General features: G+C 41.6%; 1 protein-coding gene across 1 annotated transcript in view; it reads right to left on the bottom strand.

Annotated features, from left to right (window-relative positions):
• The window catches only part of Psmb7 (proteasome subunit beta 7), a 57652-nt gene that overhangs the window by 9232 nt on the left and 29090 nt on the right, over positions 1–19330 (bottom strand). Inside the window, exon 6 of the mRNA XM_028754665.1 lies at positions 18785–18843. Coding sequence (XP_028610498.1) covers positions 18785–18843 — 59 coding nt within the window. The remainder of the gene's footprint in view (positions 1–18784; positions 18844–19330) is intronic.

Genomic DNA, 19330 nt, shown 5'->3' with positions numbered 1-19330 from the left:
ACACACACACACACACACACACACACACACACACACACACACACACAAATGAAGCCACAGGACAGGCCAATACCAAAGAGAGAAATTCCAAAATTATACCAGTCTCAACTGGAGACCAATCAAAGACAATTAACAGTAAGGAAGCAAGGGGCTTGAACATGATATTTTGTAGCGACCTGTAAATATGCTGAGGTCTGAACTATGCCATTGACAAGGCCAAAAATGTAATTGCTGGTAAGTGAATAAAACTTAAAGAGTCCCCTCCCCCAGCAGTAGGCTTTCTGCACAAATCTGATACATCCCATGTGTGGCCACATCCTTTTTTGTTTTTCAGACTAGGGTGGGTAGCAAAGACATCCAATTCTGAGTCTGGTTTGAGCTCTGGAGTAAAAAGTCCTGCCTGTGGAACACCTGGAAATCACGGTGTAGAAGTGAATTGCAACTGTGCCTTTAAAGTTAACAGTGAGCCAGGTATTTCAGCAGATACCTATAATCTAAGCCCTTGGGAGACGATGGCAGGAGGATGATTATGTTCAAAGTTGGCCTGGGCTTAGGGAAAACCTTATCTCAAAAAAATAACAAACAAACTTAGGGGGGGCTAAAGAGATGGCTCAGTGGTTAAGAATGATTGCTACTCTTGCAAACGACTTGACTTCAATTCCTAGCACTCATGCTAGTAGCCTGTAACTCCAGCTCTAGGGAATCTAATGGCTCTGGCATCTGAGGGGACCTGCACTCATACATACACACATGCATGCATGCACATTTAAAATAAACCTTAAAAAAACTTAAAAAAATAAACACGTAAAGCAAAACCGGAAGAATGTGTCTCTATGATTGCAGAGGTGAAAGCTATTCTCTTGGGACAGGTGAGTGTGCTGCCCACTGTGGATCCAAGCGTGCCCCGGATGTGGGAGATACAAGTCACCAAGGAAAGCTTGTGGTGAGTGCAGGAGAGTGTGTAGGGTTCTTAGCAAGGATGGGAAGGCCCAACTGAGCTTTCCCAGATAACTCAAGCAGGGGAACCCTATCAGAGCTACGGGCTTGGAATGCACAGAGGCTACACAGTCATAATGGGCCAGATAGCAAAAATAAAGCCCTAGATTGCCCGATCACTCTCTGAGCTGTAGCTTGCAAGAATGGAGACAGCGCCTCAGCCAAGAGCTATGAGGAAGAATAAAAAGACAGGAATGTCCTAGGTGTATGTGTTTACAAGTCTATCAGTGAGTTCTAGGGTAGAAGAAAGAAACTGGAGAATTGCTGTGCTAGACACTCATGCTTACCCAGCCCTCATCTGCTTCTGCAGGTGAGGACACATGGGTGTACACAAAGCTTGGCTGATGCTCCCATAGGCACTCAGCTATGTGTGAAAAGAGCCAAGAATTTGTGCCAACCTAGTGCCTGGCACCACCAAAGTTTCTCTCCCTATCCTACCATTAGGAAAACTGGTGGCGGGCAAGTGGTTTTGCTGGAATCTGTGAAAGTGAATGGAAAGAAAAATACCTAAGCTTCCAGAGGGAAAAGGACCAAAAGAGATGAGAACATATTGCTTTCCACAAGGAGAGAAAAATCAGTGTTCACAGCACAGTGTACACAAATATACATTTCCAAGGCTGCAATGAATCAAATGTAAGAAGAGAAAAAGACAAGAATGTCTAGGTTTAAAAGGAATGTGAGAAATATGCCCACTAATTCTCAAAATCTATTATCCCTCCCTTAAAATGAAATGGCCAGTTCTAGAAAAACACAGAGTTTATAACTAAAAATGGTGAAGAAGGCAGGGAGGTTGGACCTTGAGCTGGGGATGCCGTTCAGTGAAGGAGTGAGTAAGTACAGCTTATGTGTGGCCCTAGGTTCAATTCTCAACACAAAAAGAGGTAAGAAGGGAGGGAAGAAGGCAAAAATGTGGTGGGGAAGGAGACAGAAACAGACAGGAATCTGTACTCAGCAAAGATGCAGGCCCCAATCTGTGCTCAGGGCCAATGCAGGGAGTGTCCTCTACACTGTTCCTGCTTCCACGGCCTCAAGGTCTAGGAGTCATAGGCACAGAGCCATGGTTGGAGAGTATACCCTTGTTCTAGGAAACAGTCATGACCAACAAAGCAAATTTCAAGTGATACAAAACTGTTCACAGAATGTGGAGATCTGCTCAGCTCCAGATGAACTCATGCCTGGATGCAAGCACATACCGCAGGCACCACTGTGCCAATGATGAGGTCTGCACAGAGCCTGTCAGGGAAGAACAAGCCCTAATGAGAAAGGGATAGGTAATCTTACTATGGCAAAGTAAGAGCTACCAAAGGCAGGCTTGACAAAGAAGTTGTGGGCAGTCAGAGGTTTCATGAGTCAGGTCATAAGACTGGATAAAGTCTGAGACGGTGAAATCAAGCGAACACAAAGAGCAGAAATGGCGCAGGAGAAGAGTCAGGGAGTGAGGCAGGTAGTTCAGTGGAACTGAATTCCTGAGAACCTTCCATATCACACAGCCTCAGCTCTGCTAGGCTCTGGGAAGCTAAGGGCTGATAGAATTGGATGTGTGTTTGCAGAACCTGGGACTGGAAGCAGTGGAGGCGAGACCAAAGCAGGAGCAGGTCCTGGCAAGGAGAGCTTGGTCCACTGGTAGGAAGAGAGGAAGAAGTGAGCAAGTCTGAGTTCAGGAAGGGTCAGGAGAGGGTGCCCACCCTGACTTCTAGAATCTCATGGTCACCAAGCACTCCTCTGAATGAGTGCAGCCGCATACAAGGGATCTGTATAACTTCTTGGCAACTATTTTTTCTGGTGGGTTGATGGAAAGACAGCAATTGATATTCTCCCTACATAATGATAGGCTTCTATAATAGATTCCCTAAAGGGAAAAGATCAAGTTAAGGTAGAATCACTGAAAGTTTACTGAACTTACAGGGGAGGGGTGACAAGTGACATAACAACAAAACCCCACCTGAGCAAGAGTCAACTTGTAAGTGCCATTTCCCATTTCATGAATGGCAGGACTATGAAAAACCTCCCATCTGGCCACTAGAGTACCACTGAATGAGGACACTAGAGTACCACTGAATGAGGACACTAGAGTACCACTGAATGAGAACACTAGAGTACCACTGAATGAGGACAAAGGATTGGTTAACTTGGGCACAAGAGATGCAAGTGTGTAGAAAGAAGCACCAAGGGGCCACCATAGGCACGAGGATGTTTGAGGTCAAGCTATGAGGAAGGAAAAGTAGAAAGGCTTCAGAATGGTAAGAACCGGTGGAGTGTGATGGCATACATCACTGCTGCCAGGAGGTAAAGGAGGACCTCTGTGAGCTCAATGCCAACCTCGTCTACCTTTTGAGCTCTAGGAGCCAGGGATGCATAGTAAGACTGCTTGAAAAACAAAACAAGAAAGAATGGTAACCTGGCTAAGGGCAGGGAAGAGGGAACCAACCAGAAGGGGCTAACAATGAAGACCCTTCTAAGGACCAAGCCAATAACGTTTTACTGGGCTGCCGAAGAAAAGTCTTCATAAAGACTCTCAGTTCCTTAAGGACAGAGAAGAGATGCTTCTTTCTACAAGGGTACAAAGAAGCCATATGTGATGGCAATCCTCTGTATCCCAGGATTGCAGAGGCAGAGAGGCAGAGAGGCAGAGAGGCAGAGAGGCAGAGAGGCAGAGAGAGAGGCAGAGAGAGAGGCAGAGAGAGAGAGGCAGAGAGAGAGAGGCAGAGAGAGTGAGAGAAGCAGAGAGAGAGGCAGAGAGAGAGGCAGAGAGAGGCAGAGAGACAGAGAGGCAGAGAGGCAGAGGCAGGAGGTTTGCCCAGCCTGGTCTGCAGAGTTCCAGCCAATCAGGACTACGAAGTGACTCCCCATCTTGAATGAAAGGAATGAAGAAAGGAAGGAAAGGAGGAAGGGACAATAAAACTTCTAGAGTCTGGATCAGATAGGCATATTTTGAGAACTAGAGTATGTTTAATTTTTCCGTGTTTAAAATGGAGGAGTGTCAATCTTGGTGACAAGAACCTTTACCACTTAGAGAACATATGGGAATAAAGACCAAGCACGAACCCGGCTCTGCTAATGACTAGCTGTGTGACCTCAGCGGTTTTATCACACAGCAGTGTTAGGTCTTCTCTATAAGAGACTCTAACCTAGCACAGCACCTAGGGTTTAAAGTGTTATGTGTTCCTGTGCAGACTCTAGTTACACAAAGTTCTGAAGCACAATGGAAGTTGCTAGTCCAGTGCTCTGCTTGACTCTTGCTTTCAGTAACCTTTGCCAGCAAGGCAAAATTTCACTCTTCCAGAACTGATAGTAACAGCACCCAACTCAAAGCCAATAAATCAATTATGAAAGCAGCTATTATACTGCAAGTAAAGTTTGATATGAAGTCTTAAGTCTTAGTTGCCAGTGCCCCTTCCATATAGAATTTACCTCTGTTATTTCAGAGGTGAACCAAAAAGCACATTCACATGGCTTCCTCTCCTTTACCAGAAACTCCTAAAGGAGGTAGAGAATGAACATCCAGTGCACTACACTACGGACGTCCCTTCCCACTTACTCTTCAAGTGCGCCCACCCACACACTCATTTCACAAAGGCAAGAAAAATCAAGCAGCAGAGGGCAATAAACCACCATCCAACAGTGCATGATCAGACAGACACTGAAAGGCCCAAGAATAAAACTATTTGGTCTGACCCCAAAGTCCATGCTTTGTTCACCCAAGGACACAGAATCTCCAAACAATCAACAAAATACTAACGATGTTTGTTTTGTCATTATTTAGCTGGAGCTGACCAATACTTACAAGTCTAAAGCACCTTCCCTCTAAAATTATGCCATTATTGAGACTTAATCCATGCAACTCTTAACATACCTCCTGCATCCAGCTGGTTACATCTGGTAAAAACTGAGACCCTCCCGATGACATCACTGTACCATCTGTCCTCAACAAATCTTATATGGAAGCCTGTGAGATCCACAGGCTCACATCTTCTAAAATACAGCTCTCCCCAAACAGAATGAGTCCAACTGCTCCCTTGACTTTGTAAATCACCAATAAAAAGCCTGTCTAACTTTGTTTGCATAAGGCCATTTATTAATTGTAAATCTTAACTAAAACAAAACTAAAAGGCAAGGACATATGGTCTAAGAGGCTAGAGAGCAAGCTTTTGAAACATCTGACTATCAATTTAAATACCTGGTCTTCCCAAAGTCCCCCTTGAAGGGCTGGTTCCAATCCACATGAGGAGTGAACTGTCTATTTTATTAGCAGGCCTATGCAGCTGCAGGAAAAGCAAAGGTCAAGGAACAAGCAGGCCTCTTCAAAATGTATGCACTCTACCGCATCAGTCTTGGTGCTCCTTTACCACAACTCATCTGGGTTGTTTTGTTTTGTTTTGTTTTTTTTAATCCTTTTTCAGGGCTGGAGAGATGGCTCAGCAGTTAAGAACACTGGCTGCTCTTGTAAAGGATCTGGATTGGGTTCCCAGAACCCATATGATAACTTTCAACAGTCACTCCAGTTCTGGGGATCCAACACGTTCTTCTGACTGCCTTGGCCACCAGATACATACCATGTGGTGTACATGTGTACATGCAAGAAAACACTCATATATATGATGTAAGAGGTTAATGGGGGGGGGGGTTGTGTAAATACTTTCTGAGATAGAATTTACTAGGCAGTTCAGACTATCCTCCTGCCTCAGCTTCCCAAGTGCTGAAAAGGAGTGTTGCTACTATATTCAGTTTTCATCTGAGTTAAAAGCCAATGTGTTTGTCAAGAATTCAAAGTCAACAGACCATTATATTTCTTTAATTTTCTGCTATCATCACAGTTCCAACTTTAAGAAATGATTTTCCAGTGCTGTTACTACCTATAAGCTGCATTCTACAGACATAGTGCTCCCTGGAAGCATTTTCACAAAGCTATACTAACCAAGCAGCATTTGCATTTGTGGGGTGTATGTGTGTTATTTAGCATAACTTGATATCAGTTTTAGTTTCTGCACAGCTTCAGGGCTAGGAAAGAGTGGTATAAATTATCTCACAGAAAACCACAAGTAACATTATCTGTGAAGGTTAAAACTTTAACTACCTTCCTGAGGTATGCTGCTGGGGTCTCATTACAGCTGGTAATCTCACATTCCACCATACACAACACACTAAGTACCAGCATCTCCCAATTACACTGCCACATAAATCTCAAAGGACATCTGAAAAGTCTACACAGCTCCTGCACCCACTGCTGAAACACAACCACCTCTAATGGAACATGGCAGCTTTCTAAACTTAAAATATTCACATGCAGGGACAGGGCTGCTAAGATCCAGTCCTACCTAGCACACGGTGGAGAACACATGCTAATTAAAAGGCCACACTAACTCAAAAAATGACCACTCAGACAACTTTAGACATAGTACACGTCTGGAGTTTTGTTTTTCTATTTCCAAATATGCTAAACTTCCAGGGTTACAAATGGCAGAGCCGCATCAAGTAAGTACCTTTGTACAGAATAAACTCCTCTTTGGGCTGGTGTCCTACTCTTCCACAAGCCCCAAGACAAGTTCAAAGTCTCCTGGGAAAATTCCAGCAGTGTATCATCATTGTGTTGTCCCTAATGACCCCAACATCTTACCTCTAAAACCTGCCTGCCCCTTGTATGCCAATTTCTTGTGCATTTCTCCACATACTTTCAGTAGTTGTTTGTTTGTGGGCCTGTCCATACACTAGACTGTGACTGTCACAGACCTGGACCAACAAGCCTTGTCTGAATACAAACCCAGCCTCCATATTTCTGAAGGATTACTGCCTGTCCACAGCTTATATAAGGCTTATATAGAGTTTACATACATTAGAAACCCCCATGGTCACTCAGCTTTTCTTCTGGGGCTGTGGAGAATGGCTTATCTTTGCCAAGCTTGCTGTTTAGGAGTTTGCAAGAATGGGCACCTTTTAAAAAAGTCTTCGCAGTAAGCTGAAGGTATGACAGTCACTCTTATTATCATTTCACCACTTCTAGAACTATTTTACGTTACTTCAGCTACCAAACTACCACTTGTATAAGCTGTCATAATTAATATATATATATATATATACATATACATATACGTATATGTATATGTATATATATATATATATACACACACACACACACACACCCCAAAGCCAAAAGAGGTTAATGGCTTTGAAATATCTCATCTAAGACAACTTGAGTTGTACCCTCTCCTAAGAATCACCAATTCCTTCCAATATTGGCAGCTGTTTGTTCAGATATTTCAATAAATGAAATCTGCTAACTTTTCCCATGAGGAGACAGAGATATATAAAACAGAGGCATTCTTTCTTGTTCTTAGAAATGAAACTTTTTTGCCTGTGCAAAATACAGTTTTGTCTTGTTTTGTTTTAATTTCCACGGTTTAGATCAGAAGGTAAAAACAACACAGATGCAATTTAAAACTTTCTAGGTCGGAGCCGGGCGGTGATGGCGCACGCCTTTAATCCCAGCACTTGGGAGGCAGAGGCAGGCGGATTTCTGAGTTCGAGGCCAGCCTGGTCTACAGAGTGAGTTCCAGGACAGCCCGGGCTATACAGAGAAACCCTGCCTCGAAAAACCTAAATAAATAAATAAATAAATAAATAAATAAATAAATAACTTTCTAGGTCATCAAAGCTGACCAATGATGCAGTGAACTCAGTTCAGGCCCTCTAGGCCTCACTCTTACACGTAGAAGACTCTCTGAATGCTTAAATACCTGTGTACCATGCTTGCCATTTTTTATGCTAACCAGTATGTAAAACATAAACCTATACAGACACTACATTTAAATGTTTAGCCCCCAAATGTTATTTTAAGCATAATTTCTCCACAGAGCCACTTCATTTTTTAAAAAGAAAGGGAAAAAACAGAGGGGAGATTTCCTATAATTCCTAATCACACTTCAGTGTGCATTAGTGGATGTGTAATGTTGGGTTGCTTTGCACACCCACATGCCCAGCACCTCCCCCTTCCTGATATCACACACCACACAAGTATAATAAACCATGTTAATATTTCATACCACTGTGAAATATGCTGGAGTATCAATTCAACATCTGCTGTCTTTAGGGCCCAGGAGTCCCGCAGAGACACTTTCAATTTGTAATTGAGTTCTATGCTGAATTAATCAGCAGTTTATCTTTTTTACTAAAATAACATCTTCACCACTAACCCAGATTTACATTAACAATTTATGCCAAATTACCTGCCAAGGCAAACTTATAGGATTCTATGCTACCAACCAATAACACTCAGTCCTATGGTTCATCTCTTATATTTTTCTAATCCATACACAAGAAAAGCAGGAATCCATTGTTCAAGAGGCTACAAGCTTCAGACCACAGGTGCCTCCTCGGATTTGTAACAGAGCCTGATTTTGACACTGGAATCTGTGCTCACGCCCCACACCCCCAACAGTCACTTGGAAGTAGTTATGTTTCACAATTCTTTACCAGCTTCTTTTATTCTTCTCCTAAGAGAAGAATATACACTGATGTCCCAAATCTTGGCATCACCTTAGGAAGATAAAGGGATCCTTTTTTAAGACCTTAAATTATGTGAGACTCAAGTTAACAGAGGCAACGCTATTAGACACGAGAAGACACCACTTACTCTTTAACACCACAAAGCATAGCATTTAAGCAGAAGCATCTTCTTTCTCATTCTACCTACACACGAATATAAGCAAGCAAACACTAGGCACCCCTACATCTGGCTTCTGCCCTCTGAACACACAGTCCCTATACACTAAGCCTTACTTTGCCTGCTGGATTTTTGCCACATGTGCAGACAACACACTGTGAAATATTTCTTCTACATGGTACATGTCTCTCTATACTTCATAGCTACAGGAAATATGTGAAGCAAAAGCATTTCAAAAGGAGCACCTGCTCCAAAGGAATGCATCACAAATAATTACCTATCGACTGCAGTGTAGGAGTCTTTACATCTGCTGTGCTAATGGCTGCACAGGAAGTCTCCACTACACTCAGGATAGCCTCTTCCAACACCACTCCTGGCCCAGTACCATGTGCAGTGTGTTGCAGTCAGCTGGCACCAGCAAGAATGCTGAGTGACCGCATACTGATTCTTTAAGAGTATGAAACGCAGCACAGATTTTTAGCAGAAAAACTCTTTAAAAGTCAATGCATTTGCCAGGTCACTATTTGGAAACATCCTCTAATTATTCCTCAAAGAATTGGAAATAAGACACCCTTAGGATTTACATAGTTACTTTCCTAAGATTTATAGAACTGGATTCCAGAAATCTGGCCCAAGAAGAACCTCTCCCTCACAAAGGGGATTTAGGAATACTGACTCTTTCCTCTGAGCTTCTCTTCTTTTGCTTCCCAAGATTAAACAAAAGAACAGGACAAACTTAATCCTTCATAATCCCATACCCCAAATATCTGACTTTTAACTTTTATTGAAAGTAGAATATAACAAGCGTAGAAATGAAAACCATCCACTAACAGTAAACTGGCATTCTGGAGAGAAAGTTGAGAAGACATGGACTTGCCAGAGGAATGGACATCTAAGCATCCACTTCTAAGTCAAGAAGACTCTAGAATTCCAAAGAACCAAAGGGAGAAAAACAGTATCTTGTCAAATCCAAATGCTATATGCAAGGAGGCAAAGTCCTCCTCCTCAAGCATCAGACACAAGACCAAAGAAAACTTTGTCCTCTAAGATTCCACAAGAACACTGATGTGAACAGGGAAAACCAGGAGAGGTGCCTTAATTCAGGACGTCCCTTTATGACTCTCCAATGTAGGCTACTGGTGGGTTCCACTTTAAGAGAACAAACTCACTTTTTAGGAAATGTTAGTTTTACTTAGGATTGTTGTGTTTGAGGTGGGGGGGAACCTCTGAGCACCCATATACCTTAATGTGTGTGTATGTCGGTCAGAAAACAACTAAGGAGATCATTTCTCCCCTTCCATCGTAAGTTCCAGGAATGAAACTCGTGTCACCAGGCTTTCGTGGCAAGTGCTTTTTGCAAGAGCCATCTTGCCAGCCCATTTTGGTGTTGTTTTCAAAGATTATTCCTTTTTCCTTCCCTCAGTGCAGAATATAGAACCTAGAGCCTTGCATCAAACTCTCTTTTTAAAAGAGAACCAATTTGACAAGCCTCCCACTTTAGAGTCTTCCTACTCTACAGTGCAGACTACAATCCCTTCTATGATCTCACCACCTCTCTCTTTCCCCTAATTCCAACTCTGCCATCACAATTTTATAAAAGGGAAACTATTTATAATCTGAGCTGGTGGGTGGCTTCCCATTATCATCCATCAAAAGAGTTAACGGGGAATTCCCTCAAATTGCCTACTAACCCATAAATGCCGATTTCAGTATCTATTTATTGCTAAGCTTCACTAATCAATTCCACTGGAGAGCACCACTATAAATAATTCTATGCAGGGCGTATAGGAGTGTATCTTGGGGGTTCTGATACCTCCCAGACCTAGAGTTTTAAAGCCAGAGAAAAAAGTACTAAAGAAATTAATATATTTTCTTTATCTAGCATAAAGGCATAATTTTACTGCATTTAATGCCTCTGGTCTTAAGGAAAGCCAGTAGGTAGAAATTATTATCAAAGGGAAAAAAAATCACAGAAACAACCTTCAAAAGAGCCTTGAAAAGGGACCGTTCACTATTTAAAGAAATATACAATCAGCCCTATCAATCCCCAAAACCAGAGTTCATAAGCATGTACAATATTAAACTGTTCAATCTACACATTTCCATAGTCACAGTTATTCCTAATAAGGGAGTTATTAAAACTGAAGACAGATTCCATTCACCCTTACCTGAATAACTGTACTCAAAATGACAGGTGGCAAACACTGTTAAGGATGTGAAACAATCAAAACCTTCCTATGCTGCTACCGACACAGAAATTATGGAAAGATCTGGCAGTACCATAAAAGGTTAGTCCTCCTCTACAAATGTACAAGAGATGCTCACAGTATAGTAGCCATCAACTAACGGAGATACAAAGTATGCTATGTCCATACATGAACCATCTCACCAGTAAAACAATGAAGTGCTGATACCTGCCACAACATGAATGAAACATTATTAAAATAAGGACACACATACACGACCAACATATACAGTGACATCCAAGAAGACCAGAACATGTGGCTTGGCAGGAAACAGGCAATGACACAATCCTGGTCTTTTGAATCAGAGGCGGTTTGAAAATATTCTAAAACTGAATGTAGTAATAGCTGTACAACTCTTATTAACACAGTAAAAGCTGCTAACTTATACACAGGCAAACTGTATGAGTGTGAATTATGTACATCAATGAACTTGTCACTAGATAATAAGGAATCCAATGTTTCTGGAACACGGTGACCTAAAAAAGGTCAAAATACTTAATGACATGTCGCAAGTCAATAAATAAATAAATCCAGATTCTAGTTTTGGGGGAGGGAGGGTGATGTTATTGTTGTTTGAGACAGGGTTTCTCTGTGTAGCCCTGGCTGTCCTGGTACTCGGTCTGTAGACCAGGCTGGCCTTGAACTCAGAGATCCATCTGCTTCTGCTGGGATTAAAGGCATGTGCCACCACTACCCAGCTACACTCTAATAATTTTTAAAAGCAAAAGATAACAATAAACAAAAGGGCCAGCACTGAAAGAATCTTGGTTTGAATTGCACATTTTCCTCTAGACATATAAGACATTTAAACTGATGTAGCTATCACATAAATACAAGCTTAAAAATCAAAATTTGAAAAACTAAGTCAAGTGAAGCTCACTAAGCTGACACCATTTCTCCTATTTGTTAAAGGTCAGGCCTTTTTTTTTTTTAATTGCATTTACTTAAAACTGTGTTTGATGTCAATGGGGTTCAAGCTACACTGCTCTGCTAAACACCCATAGTCCTCCTTGATCACCACTCTCTGTGGTGTGGATTCTGCCAGCAAACCTCCCAGTCAGTGGTCACCTTCCTATAGAGTCATTAAACCTCTTGGTGTCAGCTGGGAGAATGAACCAGCAGCTCCCACACCTGAGCCCCTGTGGCAGGGACAGAGGCATTAGGATCAAGATCACTAATGAATACAGAATTCATATGCTGCTTGTCAGGGTCCTGAGCTCAGAGTCCACAGATGCGACCTAAATAGGATAGCGGACAGAACAATTGTTGACGAAGATTAAAAAGTTTTGGCAGTTGGGGAAGAGAGAGCACCTCATTATTCAAATGCAATAGTCTTGCTTTGCTTTTTTTTTTTTTTTCCTGTTTCAGTCATTTGTGACTTGCCTCAAATGGACAAATGCCACTCACCAGCATTTAAAGAGCTCTTAGTCTCATCACTAAATCTGAGGAGGATTGTGTCATCTGTGCATCAGCTATCTAGAGAAAACAACTCTCTTGTAAATAAATATCATCAGAAAACTTTGGGAGAGAAAAAGACATAGAATGGGGGACACATAAAGATGAAAACAAGGGGGGAAAAGTTTTTACAAGAAAAGAAGCAGGGCAGAGGCCAAGCAAGCCTTTAATCCCACCACTTGGGAGGCAGAGGCAGGTAGATCTCAAGTTTGAGGCCAGCCTAGTCTACAGAGTACGTTCCAGGACAGCCAAGGTTTCTTTACAGAGAAACCCAGTCTCAAAAAAACAAAAACTAACCAAACAAAAGCAAAGAGAAGAAGAAAGCTCTGCATAGTCAAATGTATTTTCCCCTCTTTGCCCTGCCCCTCCCACCTCTCTCTCTCCTGCTCTGGGCTCCCTCCTGTGGCTGAGCTTACCAGACAAGTGAAGCTTGTGTGCCCCTTCTGACATATGCCTGACTTTCTGTTTCACAAGACCTAGCCAGAGGGAAGGAACACTCTGAACTGCCCCACCAGTAAGGTATCTTCCACTCCAATGTCAGAGAATTACACACTGAGCAAAGAGACACACAACACAGTAGTTGGTTCCAGCAAAACAACTCCAAAGTCAGACTGCTAAGAGTTCAAATTCTGGCCTCACTGCCGCCGAGCATATGTGCAACCTCACATAGGTCACTGATCTTCATACAGCCCAGTTTTCTTTTTACAAAATTTTTACTGATTACAAAACACTGACCTCCAGTAACCATCTGAAACTACAGCCACCCCATTCACTATCCTCCCCCAAAAAGCAACACTTCCACGACACACAGACTTGTGCTATACTCATGTCTACCACAGGTCTGTCTGTGAGCTTTCAGAAGTCTCTTACCTCTCTACACCATAAACCACTAATCCTAGTGTGATGGCCTCTTAGTGGCTATGTGACATTTTCAACCTACTACTAACCGGAAGACATTCACCATGTTTTTGAAAGCCAATTTTATATACACTACCATAGAAAGTGTTTTATTGCCTGCATCTAATCCTTATCTAAACAGATTTTTTTAGATTAAAAAAAAAATGCAGATTTCTGCCACTACTGTCTGCACAGCAGATATGAAGTCTGCAGCTTTGCTTCTGTTACTTAAAGAAACACACACACACAATCACTTCTAAGATTTGCTGTCAGAGCAGCATATTGGTATCAAGTCTTCCATTATTTAAATAGATCTATAGCTGCCTACAATGACAGATTAATCCTGTTTCTTCAGGAGCTAGGTGTTTGGCATCACGTTTGTGAGATAACCACAAGCCTTTAGGGCGATAGCTGCTCACATCTTTAGCAGTCTGCAAGGGCTTCTCTAGAGGCCAGCACTGGTCGAGAAATAAAATATGACTCCATAAATCAGACGGCTGAAGTGGCACTTGTATGCGTCACCATCTATCTTCCTACTTTCCCTCTGAAGGGTACAGGGTAAGAGCTCATCACTCGGTACTGCAACCACAGAAAGGGCCATCACAGTGGGCACTGACAAAGCATGTGCTACTTAAAACTGAAGCCACACTAAGACTGGGGGAAAGATCCTGCTGGTGTTAGCATGCCTCAGGCAGTGGTAGAAGCTTCAGCAAGTCATCTTCAAAAGGCAGAGAGCCAGAGCTCTAGAAACCTGCAAAAATTGGCTAAGCCTGCAGTCTTCATTGCTTTAAGTTGAGCATCTTCAAAGTCTAGAATTCTAACTGTAGGGCACAGCAGCTGCCACTGCAGATCTGATCCTCTCAGCTTTTGGCAGCTCTCAACTTGAGATTCTAGCAAAAGAATTTTTCAAGTTGCTATTATTGCCTGTCATAGATTTATAAATATTGTGCACTATCTGCTGTGGCATGGCTCTCATGGGACGTCAGAGCATGCCAAACGCATAACAGAATGAAAACAGTTTCTATTCTTCAAATAAATGCTAATTTTTAAACTGTGCTCACAATGTGTTTGGTGACCAGCTCCAATGGTACAGAATACGTATGGGGGTGGGGGAGCTGACTGTCTTCTCCAGCAGCATTCAGCTGCTGCTTTCATTAAGCTTGTTTAATTAGATTCCAGATGCTAATTTGCAAGTCGATACCAGAGGGTGCAGGACAGTTTGCCTTTGAATCCACTCCCTGTGATGTCAGGGTCCTGCCGCACACCACTAGCCTTCGGCGGCCCTCGCACAGTATTCTGACAATTAGTGCAAAGAGGGGACAGTATTGATCTTGACAGACTAAATATTAATCTTCTACCCATTTTAATGAATTGTAATCTTCAAGAGTTGAAATTTCTCACTGGGCCAAATGAAAACATTCCTTCTTATAGAGAAAGGGACTAAAAGGAGAGGTGTCCTAAGTTAGCCGTCCAAGAGCTTCATTCTTTTTCACTCCAAGGCAAAGTCTGTACTTCTGGACTAACATAGTATTTTCAGATACTTTAGTCACATTCCTTAAAACTGAATGGAAAGTGATCTGAAAAGCCACAGTATGATTAACACTAGAGTCCCCATCCAGCTACCCCGTGGATAACAATGACTATCGAGTTTCTTACATAAGCCTTAACAACCAAGAAAAGAATCAGAAGGCATAGCAGCATGCAGCTTCCTATCATCAAACACCTCTCAAATGACTGACCTTGGCATCATTGTCACCCTTCAGATTTAAAACCCACTATTCTAATGCAATGTCTAAATAAGCTCTTTTTGATAATTAATAATAACAACAATAATAATGTACTTATCACCAGTAAAAAAAAAAAAATCTACCTTGATAAATTTTTCCTTTCTTTTCTTTTTGAGCACTATGAACACCAAAGGTCAAGTCTACAGGCTGCTTCAAAAGGGGATGAACTTGAGCACAACTTAGTAGTTACTTTTGGCCTATTTGAATCTACCTATCCACAAATACTGACTGACTAGGTATGTGCCAAACATCTGTAATCCCAGCACCAGGTAAAGAAGGCAGGAAAAAAGATCAAACATTTAAGGTCAACTCGGACTAGAAACTGGGACCCTGTCTCAAAGAACAAACAACAACAGAAGTGGCTAAATCTCCATTAGGTACCAATCGTATGACTTGTAAGAAAACAGAATAAATAAAGGTAGTCCCAATCCTCAGTCCTCCAGGTTAACAGCAAGGGAGAAAAACAGGACTGTGAAAATTACAAGACTGTTCCAAGCAACACACAGATATCAACTAGCTGAGGGGTTTTGTGCCTTTTAATGTACCTTAAATTCACCAGCTAGCTACTTGTTTCCCTGAAACTCTGAACTAAGAGCTTTCACTGGCGGCAAGGCCGAGGCTCAGATGACTACAACAGCAGAGGCCCATCTCAGGGTGCTTAAGAATCCCAGTGGGGTTGACAGCAGCTTTTCTGAACTGTTCCTTCTCAATGAGTACTTGCTTGCCCTGTGCCCCATCTTCTGCCGCTGGGCACTTAATGGGATGTCTCTAGCACTGTGGAGAAGTGTACTGGCTGTCTTCCTGTTGTCTCAAAAGTACATTCTGAACTTTCCAGACAGAAAGGAAAGAAAGTCCCTTTGGGTAGTCAGGTGGTTTTTGATGACTCAGATTTAGCTTTAACTCATGGTCCTTGTGCCTTGACAAGCAAGTACTAAGAGCTGAAAGCTGAAGAAGAGATTGTCTCATCACCTACTGCGCTCAAGATACTCCCACTCCTTGACAAGTGGGAAAGATGCCCCTAAAACAGCCACCAAACATGCAGAACAGAGGTAAAGATGGAGCACAGAGACAGATACGCACTCACTTTCCAGTGTCTTAAAGAACATTAAAATAAGCACATAATATCCAGGATTTCATGATACTAACTATATAACTATATCTAGAAAGTAAATCTAAGACAAAATAAGAGGCCATGGGAAAGCTCAAGAAAAAGCTGAGTGGAAAGGAACATTGGAGGCAAAGGAACTTCAACATTTTGATTTAACGACAGTTACCTGTGATTACAATGCTAAGGCTCATTGACTTTAACTCTACTCCTGGACAGTTTATGACATGTAAACTCTATCAATTTATTGTTAAAATAAAGAATATTTTAGAGAAAAATAATAGCCTAGGTGGTATACGGACAAGGCAGAAAAATAGCACAATACATAAATGGCAAATTCAAGACCCAAGACTAGATAAAGTCTCCTCAATAAATGTTTCTTGTTGTTATATATTTTTTTTGTTTTCTGAAACGAGGTTTCTCTTTGTAGCCCTGGTTATCCTGGAAGTCAATCTGTAGATCCACCTACCCCTACCTCCCAAGTGTCAGGATTAAAGGCATGCACCATGACTCCCTGGGAAAACTCCTTAGAGTATATTTTAAATAGTATGTGAAAATAGCTTTACTCATGTTTTTATTTAACTGACATACTTAAAATGATGTCACCTATGTGTGTTGTGGGGTAAGAGTCAGACTCAGACCTCACAATAGGCAAGTGCTCTACTACTAAGCCACACTCCCAAATCAAGATATACATTTTTTAAGTGTCTATTAACATGAATGCAAATTGTTATAGTACTGTCCACTAGCAGTTGTTAAGACTATCATTTGGGCTTTACAGTGATTTTCACTAATTGGCAGTGTTAAATTTCAACCTAAAATTATAAATTTATACAATGGGAATTATTTCAACCTGTCTCAGGATCTCAAGGGTAATGTAGAAGAACATTAAAGGTTTCAAATACAGGCATATTAAATCTAAGAAATGTTCTCTCTTCAGAATGATAAAAATCCCAAGTTTTACTGAAGGGAGGCTGATGTTTTCTTCTTCTCTCCAAATCACATCCACCTTTGAACTATTTAAGAGTTCAGACTTGACACAGTATGAAAATTACTTTAGTGAAAAATCAAATCACTTTTAATATGCCTCAGACTTTAACTCTTTCTGCAGTTCTCAGTTTTCTTTAACATATGGAGAGTCTAATTAGTTGGCAAAGACAAAACTTCCAAGAAAGTCTGAAAAGATTAATGTGGTTTAAAGAGGTGCTTGACATTAAGCCTTTTTTCTGTAGAAAACTAGAGGCCTTGGTTTTTGTTCCTTTCCTTTCTAAGTGACCTAGTATACATAATTTTTTCTCTATGTATTTAAGTACACCAAACAAAAAAATAATGCTGATATAGGAATAAATTTTCACACTGAGAAATGAGAACAAAATTCTAATTTCATTTACAGTTTTACACTTGGCCCTGTTTATTCTTCTTAATTGGAGTTCAGATGCTATCATTTTTAATAGAAAATATCTAACTAGATTCTATATGTTTTAATTCCCGTAACTAAGAGAAAAAGAAGAAATGGAGCTCCTGGAACATATTACTCGTGTGTTATCCTCATGTCCCACGGGCACTGGAGACATCTGTCCTGGCTAATCAGTACTACAAGCCCGTGTTCTCTCACACAGAAATTGACCTAAACCTAAACGGCAAAGAGAACTTTGGCACTCCATGACATTTACTGCTTCAGTGACAATGACAGAATGAAGAACAAAATATTTTTAATATGCCATCTTCCCTCAAAGAAGATCAGGCACAAAACACTGTCAAAAAGTTAATTTTCACCAATATCTATCCTTGTGAGTCTAAACAAAGTACAAAATCAGAAAGGACAGAAAAGATAGGGTAAAACACTTGTAGACTTAATAAAAAGAGCTGACACTATCAAAAAATTAACAATGAAGACATCAAGTAGAAACAGTGAAGACTTTCCCTCAGGACTCCTGCTCAGCACTGGTTCAGAGGTGCAGAGAAAGTGCAGCTGGGAATGGAGCAGGGATGGGGAGGGTAACACTGGTACCACAGACACCCAGCACACTGACCACACCTTTGGAAGCAGTAAGAGGGATTTCTTTGGGGAGGCTTTCATGGTAAATGCATGTATCATTAAAGTAGACTGGACAAACGTCTTTCATAAGATTCTATCTCTTCTAATACCAAAGAAAATAATAGTGAAAGAATCCCTTACAAATTAACACCCTGAGAGTGAGCATAAATTTTGTCCCCACTTCTGCCAGAGACTGCAAACTCCACTTTAAAAACTGACCCATTTTTAGGTCAGGTCTGTGTGACATGAAAGACATACATAGTTGCTCTATTTTTAGTGAGAGAACAGAAAAACAGGTTGTTCTGGTATCCTGACACAGAAATCTCAGTACACAGGAAAAATATCCTACACTGCAAGAAGCCTGAAAGAGCCCAGAGCAGAGCCAAATCCAACAGCACTGGTTCCTCAAGCCTGAGGAGAGAACACACCAGAGCCACCACAAAGGATGTTTCCCAAGAAGCGGGTCTCCTCAACAAACCTGTGCCAAACACAGTCCACCAAGTGACAGTGCTGTGCAAGCTGTGAAGGAGGAACCAATCTGTAAATGTTTGACACACAACAGGGAAAATATCTAAAAGAAGGAAACTGCAGGAGCTTACATACCTCCATATCTGGCCTAAACTTATCTTCAAACACAGCCATTGCTGCCAAGGAGCCAGAACCTGTAAGAAAAAGATGCACTTTTAGAGTATTTTACCAACACTCAGTTCTCCATCTTGAGTTTACCTTGGGGCAGCAAGAACAGTCAAACATGCCCAGTGTCACATTCAAGTGTAGTGTAAGTGTCAAGCCTAGAGGCCACATCCAAGCAAAAGCCAGTGTTCTTCCAAATTCTAGAGCCACTTACTACTGGGTCAGCTAACCTTGCAGCTGGCCCTCATGTCAGTGGCAGGGCCAACCCTGTATCAGCTGCAGTGAAATGCTGAAGCTAAAAATGAGGTCATGGAGAATTTGTGTTTTTCCAAGAGGTATGTGCCCAGTAACTTCCTCTATCCTATGTGGGAAGCCTGTGTTCCACACTTGCTTTGGCAAGCTGCTGGACACAGTGCTAAATACCAAACCCGTTAAGAAGACAATGGTTTAATGAGCTGGCCCTGGCAGAGTCACCTTGGCATGTAGGCAGGGAGGACGATACGGCACCAGCAATGG

The sequence above is a fragment of the Grammomys surdaster genome, unplaced genomic scaffold (assembly GCF_004785775.1).
Source record: "Grammomys surdaster isolate TR1022 unplaced genomic scaffold, NIH_TR_1.0 126035, whole genome shotgun sequence".
In the NCBI taxonomy this organism is placed as follows: domain Eukaryota; kingdom Metazoa; phylum Chordata; class Mammalia; order Rodentia; family Muridae; genus Grammomys; species Grammomys surdaster.
This window is presented reverse-complemented; position numbering and strand designations above follow the sequence as displayed.